The sequence below is a fragment of the Curcuma longa genome, chromosome 17 (assembly GCF_044706935.1).
Source record: "Curcuma longa cultivar G26 ecotype Majalengka, Jawa Barat chromosome 17, ITB_CL_G26_1.1, whole genome shotgun sequence".
Taxonomy (NCBI): Eukaryota; Viridiplantae; Streptophyta; class Magnoliopsida; order Zingiberales; family Zingiberaceae; genus Curcuma; species Curcuma longa.
In genome coordinates, this window is record NC_133877.1 from 365,985 (window position 1) to 377,950 (window position 11,966).

General features: G+C 32.0%; 1 protein-coding gene across 1 annotated transcript; it reads right to left on the reverse strand.

Moving 5' to 3' along the window:
* Positions 1–5: 5 nt before the first annotated feature.
* Positions 6–11,698, reverse strand: LOC141848578 (uncharacterized). Its single transcript, XM_074736624.1, has 9 exons — positions 11,384–11,698; positions 10,427–10,460; positions 3,251–3,481; positions 2,518–2,607; positions 768–833; positions 602–693; positions 323–370; positions 146–254; positions 6–38 (listed from the first exon to the last, which is right to left on the reverse strand). Exons 1-9 carry the CDS (start codon positions 11,677–11,679, stop codon positions 9–11), a joined length of 996 nt encoding a protein of 331 aa, XP_074592725.1. The 5' UTR covers positions 11,680–11,698; the 3' UTR covers positions 6–8.
* Between the last annotated feature and the right edge of the window lie 268 nt (positions 11,699–11,966).

Below are 11,966 nucleotides of genomic sequence, written 5' to 3' on the forward strand. Positions count from 1 at the left end.
AAAGATCATCAAGGTGTAGTCAACTTAGTGCCTTGTATCTGCCATTACATGAGCTTGATGCTTATAATCATTATGAATGATGAATCCCAACTGTTTTAACAATGGGACATTAATTCAGAATTTAGGGAGGGAGCAATTAGCATACCTTTATAAAGCTATTTGGGAAATATTTTGGACAAAGTGAGTTCTTCGCTCGTATCATCAACCAATACAGTCCATAACAGGGGACGTGAATTAAGGCCATGGACAAGTACCTGCAGACATGGAAATCAGTATCAGAATTGTGATAAACAAAATAAAAGAATGCAAGTAGAAAACTTACCAAAGAGGCGCCCAAGGAGTATCAAGATCCAAGAAAGGATACGGCCACCTGACAAGTGCTATGCTATCAATAAACTGAAGGCAAAAATATCACAGTAACACAATTGGAGAGATAATAGCATTCCAAACTATCTCCCAGAGTGTCTAGGTGACTAAATTTTTCGATGCGATGCTCAAGTTCGTTCGCGAATGATGCTATCATGAAAGATTTGCATAGCGAAGTTGTCTATCTAGAGCTAACAGATCATGCAGTAGCTGACAATAAGTAGAGTGCTCTCACCAAGAGAAACCGCAGGCATGAAGAATCCACTGGAATGCCACATAAGTGCAACTCCAAAACACAAAATACGCCATTCGGAACCATGGAAATGGCTGGAAAAGAAAATTTCTATGATGTGTTAACACGTCAAAATATAGTGACAAGAGTAGGGTTAAATTTTACATACCAGGTTATTGAGGAAAGTGTCAATTAGAAGGAACACAGCATTAAGAGAATGCATGCAGCTCATTATCTGCCAAATCATATGCTTTTCAGTGACCCATAAAAGATAGAGCAAGTATAAAAAATATCATAACTCATTTCACAATTTGATTTGCTTCGGTTATATAAAACTGTATATTCCTCCAGCTAACTAACAAACGTCTTCCATATCAAGAACAAGAATCTAAATAACCTTTTAAGTCAATCAATTGCCATTAAATAATGTTATACTCATCTGTGCATTAGTTAATATCAATGTCTATGATCCATGTTAGTTAACATTAATGTAGAAAGGATGTGACACACATTCTGTCAAGAAATAACAACAAAGAACAAAGGAGACACCATATGCAACTGCAAATTGTGATCAAGAGTTGAAGGCTCTCTCAAAAAGATATCGTGATCGAGTGTAGCAACTTTGCTCGTAATAGCTGTGGTTAACTCATGCACAACATGTTGTGATAGAGGGAAAAAGTTGCCAACGCACTTGCAGCAATTTCATATCACTTGCTAGAACAAGATTATCTGTGGTGTAAGTAGATCTTGAGAAGCAAAATTATAAGGTACATTGGATTCAAAAGGTACAGTTCATAAAATGTTATAGCCAGACATCAAAGCTTATTAACCTATGAAGCATCGCCAAGCAGTTCCATGCTTACTATTTACTTGCGTCTTTCATTGCCTTAAAAAATGCTCGACTTTACAACTTCAACAAAATTTTATAGGTTTGTTTTATTGCGTGTAATAAATATTAGATTTAGTATTTGGCTCGATCAATTATTCTTAAAAAATTATTTAGTATGCTTGATGATGTACCTATTTGTGATGTGATATTGTTCAGGAACATAGATTATCTAATACCTGAACAAAAACTTGGATGCATTCAAAGATTACACTCCGAAAAAATGACCATGGATGTCAATTTTGGCATTAACATAGAACGCTCTAAAATGTAGTATCAACAGTACAAAAACAATTAAATTAAAAGGTTAAATTAAATATTAATTAATAAATAGTGTACAACTAACAATATTATTATCTATAATAATAATAATTAAGTAAAAAAATTAATTAATTTATATTATTTATATTACTAATTAATAAAAATAAGTAAGTAATTATATAACTAATGTTGATTAATTATTGTATTAATCAAATAAAAAACAATAATATTATTTATTTATTTATTAATATTTCATTGATTTTATTATTTATAATTGTTTTAAATAGGAGAAAAATTATTAGGCTATCTTAAAGATAGACATTTTGCATAGCATATCTTCCTGAACCATCGCTCGTAATCTTCTAGCTTAAAGCATGAGTAAATTAAGGTATTATATACACTAGCAACAAACGAAGCAATAAGTTGAATGACTAAAATAGTCACTAAATAAATTCCTAAATACAATCTCTAAGCAAGAAAATGATAGATTCTAAGCAGTAATAGGTAAATCTGATTTACGGCATAAGAGAAATTAGTCCAACCTCCAGAGTTTGAAGGGGAAAAAAAGTGGAAGAGTGACATGTCTACAAACTGTTTGAGATAATTGCAATGTTAAGGAGAAAAGCATGCTTTAAGTTCAAAAGCCTAAAACCAAAGGTGTTGCAAAAATCAAATAAACAGTAACAGCCACTAACGATTTATGAATTTATATTTAGACAACTAGCAAAAAAAATATCTGCATCCTATGTTTACAGAGGTTCAGGATACTCACAGGATTAATACTAAAATATTTAGAGGACGAATATGGTACTAGGACAGCCCAAAATACTAAGTCTGTCAACAATGCTGCACCTGCACTGGTCTGTAAATCAAATTATCAATATGGAATTTTGAGGTTAGGCAGAAGGAGCAAGAACATACATCAGGGAAAAATGAAGAATGAGTTAATAATATTGCCAGTTAGAGAAAACATTTGGGAACATGCCAGGAGAAAAAAAGGAATGGCATTTTATTCAGACCACATTAATTAAGATACCCTCCATAACAGAGAAACTTCAAGGAAAAACTAGTCACGAGAGCTGTGGGTACGATCACATTTTTTTTATACGTACAAACACAGTTAGTTATAGTAGTAGTATCCTAATAGTTTATAGTTATTGATGATGTTTGCTAGAAGAAGAAAAAGATTGTGAAAATTTTGGAACATTCAGTGATGTAACTGTGAGTAACTTTTAATATTCATGAAATGAGACTGTTGCAACAGCATCCATGGGCCCTCATTAAAACAATTTCGATGTTTTAATACGAGAACATGTTTTAATTCTTACGAATAGTTTATATTTATTGGCCATAGTTGCTAGAAGAAAAAAAAGACTGAAAGAATGGAACACCAGTGATCTGATTATGAGTAAGTTTTATGATTCGGAAAGGAGATTTGTACCAGCAGTCTCCGAGTACACTAGACCATTTCAATGTTGTAAAATGAGAAAATATTTAACTTTTACCTGATAGACAAGTTGCATAGTGTATCCCAAGAATCCTGCTCTTTTACCCTCAGCTTGAAGCTCACAATATCTTTGTAATCTTACTACATTCTTGTTTTTCTTGGTTGTGAAAGGTATAGTCACAGGATTATTCTGTTCAACTGTGTCTTTGACTCTATTAGCCTCCTCATCATGCAGAATAGGTGTCTTTGAATAAATCCAACAACCGTGAGCAGACATGATGGTACCAATCTACACAAATCACTAGAAATCAATTCTTACTCCAAGATTTTCTACTGAACAAACAAGCAATTTGTAGCAATAAATATTCCCGTATTCAGTAATGGCAGGAATAAACCCAAGAAAAGACTCAATCCTTGTGGCATCAGAATGGTAATGCAAAATAAAGAACTTGATAATCTTTAAAAATGTTTTAAAAGTAAAGGATGAAATCAAAACAAATTTATTTAATGTAGGAACTAGGCGGTATAAGATGAAGTGGAATAGTTAAATCCACATAAGAAGAATATGGTGCTGTATAATAATAAATAATTGAGAATACTAATGTTCAAATATCAATAAATAATGTAAAATCAACTTATTAATAATATAGAGGACAAAAATAGAACTTAATTATTTGAATATCTAGTCATATTTCATTATTATGCTTATTGTGTAACCTCTATGAATAGTTTGTAAATGATTAATTTGCAACATTAATATAAAAACTATTCGTTTATTATCAGTATGAAACTTTTATTAGACGATAACTATAAGTAATTTATTAAATTATAAAAAAGATCATACAATACACATTTATTTGATTAAAATTGAAAAGGCATATACCAAATATTATTATGTGATATAAGAAAATTATCCTTGCAGTTGGGATTATTCCTCTCAGTAGTAAAGGGCAGCCCGGTGCACGAAGCTCCCGCCAATGAGGGATCTCGGGGAAGGATATATTATACGCAGCATATACCAAATATTATTATGTGATATAAGAAAATTATCCTTGCAGTTGGGATGATTCCTCTTAGTAGTAAAGGGCAGCCTGGTGCACGAAGCTCCCACCAATGCAGGATCTCAGGGAAGGATATATTATATGCAGCCTTACCTTGCTTTGTAAAAAATTATTTTCAAAACTCAAACCCGTGACCTCTAGGTCACACGACAACAACTTTACCGTTGCACCAAAACTTCCTCTTCATGATTCCTCTCAGTAGTACTATATTTTAATCTATATATTTTGTTATTAATTTTCAAATAATTATTTTTAATAATTTAAATTGGTGAATTTGATAAGTCATGACATAGTAATTTCTTTAACATTTTAATAAGAAAATAATTAACTTCATTTATTTAGATATATTATATTAAAATTTTGAAGAAGAAAAATGCTTTTTTATCTTTAATTAACTTATGTTATTACTTTTTTTTTTTGCAAACCTTTATCTTACAAAACTTTACATCACTTCATCTTCAACTCTTTTTTGCTCTTCACAAACTCATGAATGTAGCAACAATTCTACATTGTAGATGTCATTGCTATAAAACCCGCCAAAGCCGATCTCAAGCCCGGTTGAAAAAGGATGAGGGTTATGCATTAGGTTGTCAGTGTGGACGTGCAAATATTCAATGAATGGATTCATCAAACTATTGTACTAATGTTAGGATGTTCTCCGTAAGGAACGCGTTGTAGGGTTTGATTGTAACATCTTGGCAATGACCGCTAGATCTCCATGAGAACTCGGGTATAGTATTAAATATACAAGAGTTCTCACACCATAAGTTGGGTAAGAATAAATATTATAGAAAATCTAATTATCTAAGATTTGAAACATAAATCTAGGAACACTCACAGTAAAACAATGGAAGTAGTAGATACGATGATTAAGAGAAGAATTAATATTTTGTGTGTACAAGACACAAAATGGATAGGAGAGAAGACAAAGATGATAGAGAATTTGAGTTTTAAATTATGGTATATAAGAAAGAAGTAAAATAAGAAATGGAGTAGATATTGTTGTCGATGATTTGCTAAAGAATGAAGTAGTAGGAATAGTTAAAAATGGATAGAATTATAACTCTCAAGATAGTGGTGACGAAAAAAACTATTAATATAATTAGCATATATGCACCTCAAGTAGGATTAGATGAACACACCAAATCTATATTTTGGGATGACCTAAATGAGGTATTATAAAACATTCCACCAACCAAAATAATTTTAATAGAAGATATAAATGAGCATGTAGGAGTGAAAAATGAAGGAATATGATAGGGTGCATGGGATTATGGGTTTGGAACAAGAAATGAAGAAGGAAAAACTATATTGGATTTTACAATAATATATGACCTTATACTAGCTAATACGTTTTTTAAGAAAAGAGAAGAGCACTTTGCCACATTCAAAACTGGAATAATAAATCGTAAATTGACTTTCTTATGATTAGAAAGAAGGATAGAAAGATTTGTAAAGATTACAAAATCATCCCTAGAGAAAACTTAACTACCCAACATAAGTTAGTAATATTGAATATACGCCTCAAGCATATTATCAATAGAAGGAAAATATGCACGGTTCCTAAAATTAAGTGATGGAAGTTAAAGGATGGGAAACAAAACATATTTAAGGAGAGGATAGGAGTACAAGTATTAGGAGAAATATACGGCGACTCGAATACGACATGGGATAAAGATGATATCAAAGTTGAAAATAATAGGTAAGAGTGTACTCAGTGAGTCAAAGGGACGTGCACCATCAAGTAAAGAATCTTGATAGTGGAATGAGAAAGTACAAGAGAAAGTGAAAAAAAAACGAAGAGTCTATAAGGTGTTATATACTTGTAAGAACAAGGAAAACTTTAAAAAAATATATAGTAGTTAAGAAAGAGACCAAGAAAGCAGTGAATAAAGCTAAGAATGAAATTTTTAAACATTTATATCGAAAATTGGATACAAAAGAAAAGGGAAAAAGACATTTACAGAATAGCTAAAGCGAGAGAAGAAAATAAGAGATCTTATTCAAATAAGATGTATTAAAGATGAATACAATAGGATATTAGTAAATGATAAAGAAATAAAAAAACGATGGAAGAGGTATTTTCATCAACTTTTTAATGAAAGTTTAAATGACCAACTTGACTTAGATAATTTTAGTAGGTTAAAATGAGTATAGAAATTTAAATTTTTATCGTAGAATTTAAACTTCAGAAGTAGAATAAGCTTTAAATGGAATGTAAAATGGAAAAGCAATTGAACCAAATGATGTTCCAATAGAGGTATGGAAGTGCCTAGGGAAATAAGGTATTGAATGACTTATAAAATTATTCAACCTGATATTTAAAATTAAAAAAATATCCGATCAGTGAAGGGTAAGTATTCTAATTCTCTTATATAAGAATAAAGGAGATATACAAAATTATGCAAACTATAGGAGTATTAAACTAATGAATCATACCATGAAATTTTGAAAAGAGTAATAGAAAAAAGACTAACAAAGGAGATCATGGTGACTGAAAATCAATTTGGATTTATGCCTGCAAGGTCGACAATAAAAGTTATATATCTTTTCAGACAACTAATTGAAAAATATCAAAATCAAAATAAGACTTACATATGATATTCGTCGACCTAGAAAAAGCTTATGATAAAGTCTCAAGAGAAATTATATGGAGAATTTTAGAAAAGAAAGGTGTTAACATAGCGTATATTAAACTAATTAAGGATATGTATGAGAATGTAATAGCAAGAGTGAAGACTTCAAACGGATTAACTGAAATGTTCCCCATAAAGATAAGGTTACATCAAGAATCAGTTCTAAGTCTATCTTTTTACACTAATCATGGACGAATTCACTGGACATATTCAAGATATGGTACCACAGTACATGTTATTTACAGATGATATTATTTTGGTAGATGAGACACGTGAAGGAGTAAATGCTAAATTTGAATTTTGGCGGAAAACGCTAGAAGTGAAAGATTTTAGGCTTAGTAGAGTAAAAATAAAATATATGACATTTAAGTTTAGTAATATTAGATGTAATAGGACAATTGTTAAAATAGAAGATGATGAATTATCTATAACTGAGAGTCTTAAGTATTTAAGATTATTTTTATAAAAGGATGGAGGGGTTAAGAGAGATCTTACATAAAATATAAGCGGAATGATTGAAATTGAGAAGAGTGTCAAGTATTCTCTATGATCATAAAGTACCTCTAAGACTAAAAGAAAATTTTACAAAATGACGGTTAGACCTACTATGTTATATGGAGTTGAATGTTGGACTATAACTCGACCACATGAGCAGAAGATGAAAGTTGCAGAGATGAGGATGTTAAGGTGGATATGGGACATACAAGGATGGACAAGATAAAAAAATAAAAATATTAAAAAGAAAGTCGGAGTTGTACCTATTGAGGGAAAACTCAGGGAGACACGTTTAAGATGGTACGAACATGTACATAGATGACCAATAAATGTTCCAATTAGGCGATATGAAACTATAACAAATATGCACATCAAACGAAAAAAAGGAAAATAAAAAAAGACGTAGTTAGAAATAATAAAATAAGATAAATTAATTTAAATATAATGATGATATAGTAGGGAATTGAGTCCACTAGCGTAAAAGGATACATATAGTCGACCCCACCTAGTGGGATAAGACTTGGTGGTTGTTGTTGTTGTTGTAGATGTCATTGTTATAAAGAGCAGCTATGGAAATGACATCTACAATGACCAACAATGGAAAATCGATTGATGGCATTTTAAATACTAGAATCAACTTTTCATGCCATATTTACTTTGCCTAAATTGTTATGACAAGAATTTTTATGATTTGTAAAGATTTTTTTTATTTATTTCTCTACAATTTATTTGATTTAATTCAAGAAAAAGAAAACCATATTTGAGGGGCATGTTTCTAAAGGATTGGTGGTGTAAGGATGATCAAAATGCTCTATATATTTCTTTGATCAGGGAGTATTTGAGAGATAATACATAGGTTTTCAATTAGGAAATCTCACTAAAAAATAACAAGTCATTGAGAATAGGAAAAAAGGATATAAACAAAAAAAAAATACATAAAGAAGACTGATAAAATCTCAAGCACAATAATCAAGATAGTTTTCATTTTGAAGCCTGAAAAGCAAGGGAGATTTAATTCACCCAAGAACCTCTGACAATACATAAATCATCTAAACATCAGAAAGCCAATCTCAAGTTTTACTGTTTGTTTGAGAAAGGATTCCTCAGAAACTAAAGAATGAAGGCTTGAGACACAACAGGAGCAGAGTTAGATCCCCATGATATTTTACACTCATGCTCTGCAATAACATAGTAAAGAAAACTGATTTGAAAATGAAGGCCAACAAATATTGCTGCATAGAATGGCAATGGAGATCAAATGAACCACTGCCAAAAGAAACAATGATGGAAGAAAGGAGTGATAGCAATATAGGTTAGCAGCTTTGAAGAGAGTTAGGCTGATTCTCATACCATGAACGAAATGTTCTATATATATTTCTCTTTTTTTTTGGATCAGGGACTAATGCCCTAAATATAAATGAGAGACTAGGAGTCCTCCCTAAAGAATAGAAGGTCCCTCAAGAATAGATAGAGTACATAAAAGGAATAATGCATAAAAAAATAAATTTTGAGTCACATCAATTGAGGAAAGATTAAAATCACAATAACCAAGAGAGATTAGTTTATCCAAGAATCTCTCAGAATGTATAAATCATCTAAAATATTCAAGTGGACTGGGTTGAATGGGCTTGAGCTTAAATCCAGACAAAACCTTTGTGCCCTATATTTTTAACTGAATAATTATAGAAATTAGTATTGAGTTATTCTTTCAGAAGATTAAGAAGTTGTTTATTAAGAATGGTTGAGTTAAATATTAGGAACAATTATTTGACTAATTATTAAGATTATATGTAATATACTGTGTTGATTATTTGGTTAATTTAATTGAGATTATTGGACAATATTGCTGAATTAATTATATTGGGGATAACTAAAGGAATTAATATTATTTATATGAGTTATGTTTTAACTTATTCTTCATTAAGTTGAGGAATTTAATGGAGAGATTTAAATTTATGAATTTGGTCTGGTGACAAGAATGACTAATGTTGTGATTTAATTATTAACTGATTGAGAAGCTTAATTTGAATCCATTCGTAATTTAAGTGTATGATTGATTCAAAGAAGGAATTAACCAGACCAATAATTGGTCTAATTTAGTTTTTGATCATGAATCAATCTTAGTGCATGGATTTGTGGATGAGATTTAATTGGAGGGTCTGAAATGGTTTATTCATAAATTAAACTGTTCAAAATGGATAAAGTATATAATAGGTCATGAGAAAGAAGTACTACATACTCATCGTTGTCAAGCCATATTTGTCTCAATTGGGTATATATTAGATGCATCTTATCCCTCCATTGAGCTGGAGCTCTATTCAAGAAAGATCAGTAGTAATATTTAAATCAAATATATCATTTTTTATTAAAAAAATTCGGGTCTCATTGTTATGTAGCATGAAGATGCTCTTGCACCAAATTGATGCGACGCTAAATTCAAACTTCAAGCTCACACAAAGAATTGGGAGAAAATTCACGTGATACAAGGGATAGCTATGTCACATAGACATTAATACGAGCAATTTTATTAACTTGAATATGATAGATATTGAAGAATTTGTCCTCTTTTATAAACCTCAATCTACACAAACTAGGAATTAACCAAATTGCAAACAAGCAAATCACTTGATCCAAATTAAACTCCTACCAAAACTGCTCTCTCTTCTAAATTTAAAGTTACCAACACTATTTGACTCTCTAAAATTAGGCAAAATTACAACTTAAAACAACTCCTTAAAATCTTATTCTCCTAAGAGGAGATCTTACGAAAATAAATACTTCAAACGTCTAAATTTTTGAAAATATTAATTCATAACTTGCATTATCCACTCAGCTGATCAGGACTGGAATCAGCCAAGATTGCCAACAGTACAATACAATGGTTTTCTACAGTTTCATAGTTGGTTATGTTCCATGTGTTTCATGGGTGAAGGAAAAGAAAGATGCCGGATAAACAATCTACCATCAAAAAGATCACAGTTTAAAAAATAACACAGTACTTATATTTGACTAGATAAAATGAGCATCAGTGGAGGAGCATACCATGAAATAGACAGTGACCAGTGCAAAAGTCCATCTGCAGAGATATTTGGTTAATAAGTGTAGCAAGGATGAAAATAGAAATCACAAAGTGACTCAATTAACTCTAGCTTCAACCTTAGGGAGAGCAATTAGCCTTTAGATATAAATTGATCACTGAAAGATTATCATAGAAAAGGCAAGGCAAAGAAAGTAAAAACAATGATGATAATAATTCCTCAAGGACTGGCAAATTGCTGTTCCTAAAAGGAAATGCCTAAACTGAAATACAAATTCGTGATTTTTTTATTTTAAATATTATAAGTATAAAGGTAATAAAAGAAGACAATTCAAATGTCCCATAGAACATATCAATGTTGTGAAACTACTACTTCTAATTAGAGTTGCACTATTCAAATTGAATCATAAGCACACATCTGCTCCAATAGGTTGTGTACTTCCACGTTCAGTTATCAATCCTTGTTATCATAACCATATTGTAAAGCTAGCTACAAGTAAAACTAATAGATAATCTATTTATTTATCAATTAAATGTGGGTTTCAAGTGGCGGAATGTATCAAACTTATCTAGTAAAATTATTCTATGAAGTCAGCAGCGGTGTTGTGTAATCAGAAGGAGCTAACTATGATCTATTCAACTTGTAAACGTAATGTTGCTTCTATCTTACATCAGTGAGCAGGAGCTAAAACCGACGATAAAAATTTAACTTTGACATTCTTTGCTAAAGTTTAAAGCAGCAAGGATATAGAACACGAAGCAAGTTCACTTACTAGCAAACTTCGGTATAGCAGGTGAACTATGATTCTCACAATGTACCATTCCCAAAATTAAGCCATAATCCCACTAACCATAATCTTCCTATTTCCACTAGTTCAAGTCAATCCAAATAACAAAAAGAAGGAAAGGATAATGATAAAAACTACATCGATAAGATAAGGAATGGGTTTCAGAAGCCTAGCTGAGTATAGAAGTAAAACGCGACGAGACCGCGACCGAGGACCATTCGCGAGAGCAGCCACAGCATGCCCAGAGATACGAGGCCGCGGTAGGCCAGAAGCCAGGCTGGGTGCATCCCGGCCCAGCACGGAGCCCAGAGATCGAACGCCCTGAGCGGTTCCGCCCTCGCCCTGGCGGCCACAACCGCCGCCGCGACCGCGGGGACGACGATGACGAGAGCACAGATGAACGTCTGCCATCGAATCCAATATCCGGGGACAGCCTCCACGTCCCCCAGGAACAACGAGCGGAACTCCATGAGCGCCTGATGATCAGTGAGAGAGAGGCGAAAGGTAGAGGAGGAGAAAGGCGGACTAAAGCCGACGGAATCATGAAAGTTTGAGAAATTTTCATTTCGCCCCCTGCATACTACCAAATTACTATTTTGCTCCTCTACTTTTAATTAATTAATTATACATCAAAAGTTATAACTTTCTATTTTTTGTATTATTATTTCCTCCCTATCTTGTCATCCTTTTCATCGACTTAACAGCTGGACTATGTTGATTTGGAAAGTATGAGCGTTAAATTGCTGTAAAAATTAAT

What these genes read in the sequence shown, in the direction of transcription:
- LOC141848578 (XM_074736624.1), bottom strand. Translation starts at nt 11,679, where the DNA reads ATGGAGTTCCGCTCGTTGTTCCTGGGGGACGTGGAGGCTGTCCCCGGA. An exon ending in GCGTTTTACTTCTATACTCA is followed by an intron (nt 10,461 to 11,383) that starts GCTAGGCTTCTG and finishes ATATCTCTGCAG; the next exon opens with ATGGACTTTTGCACTGGTCA. An exon ending in ACTCCTTGGGCGCCTCTTTG is followed by an intron (nt 255 to 322) that starts GTAAGTTTTCTA and finishes CCATGTCTGCAG; the next exon opens with GTACTTGTCCATGGCCTTAA.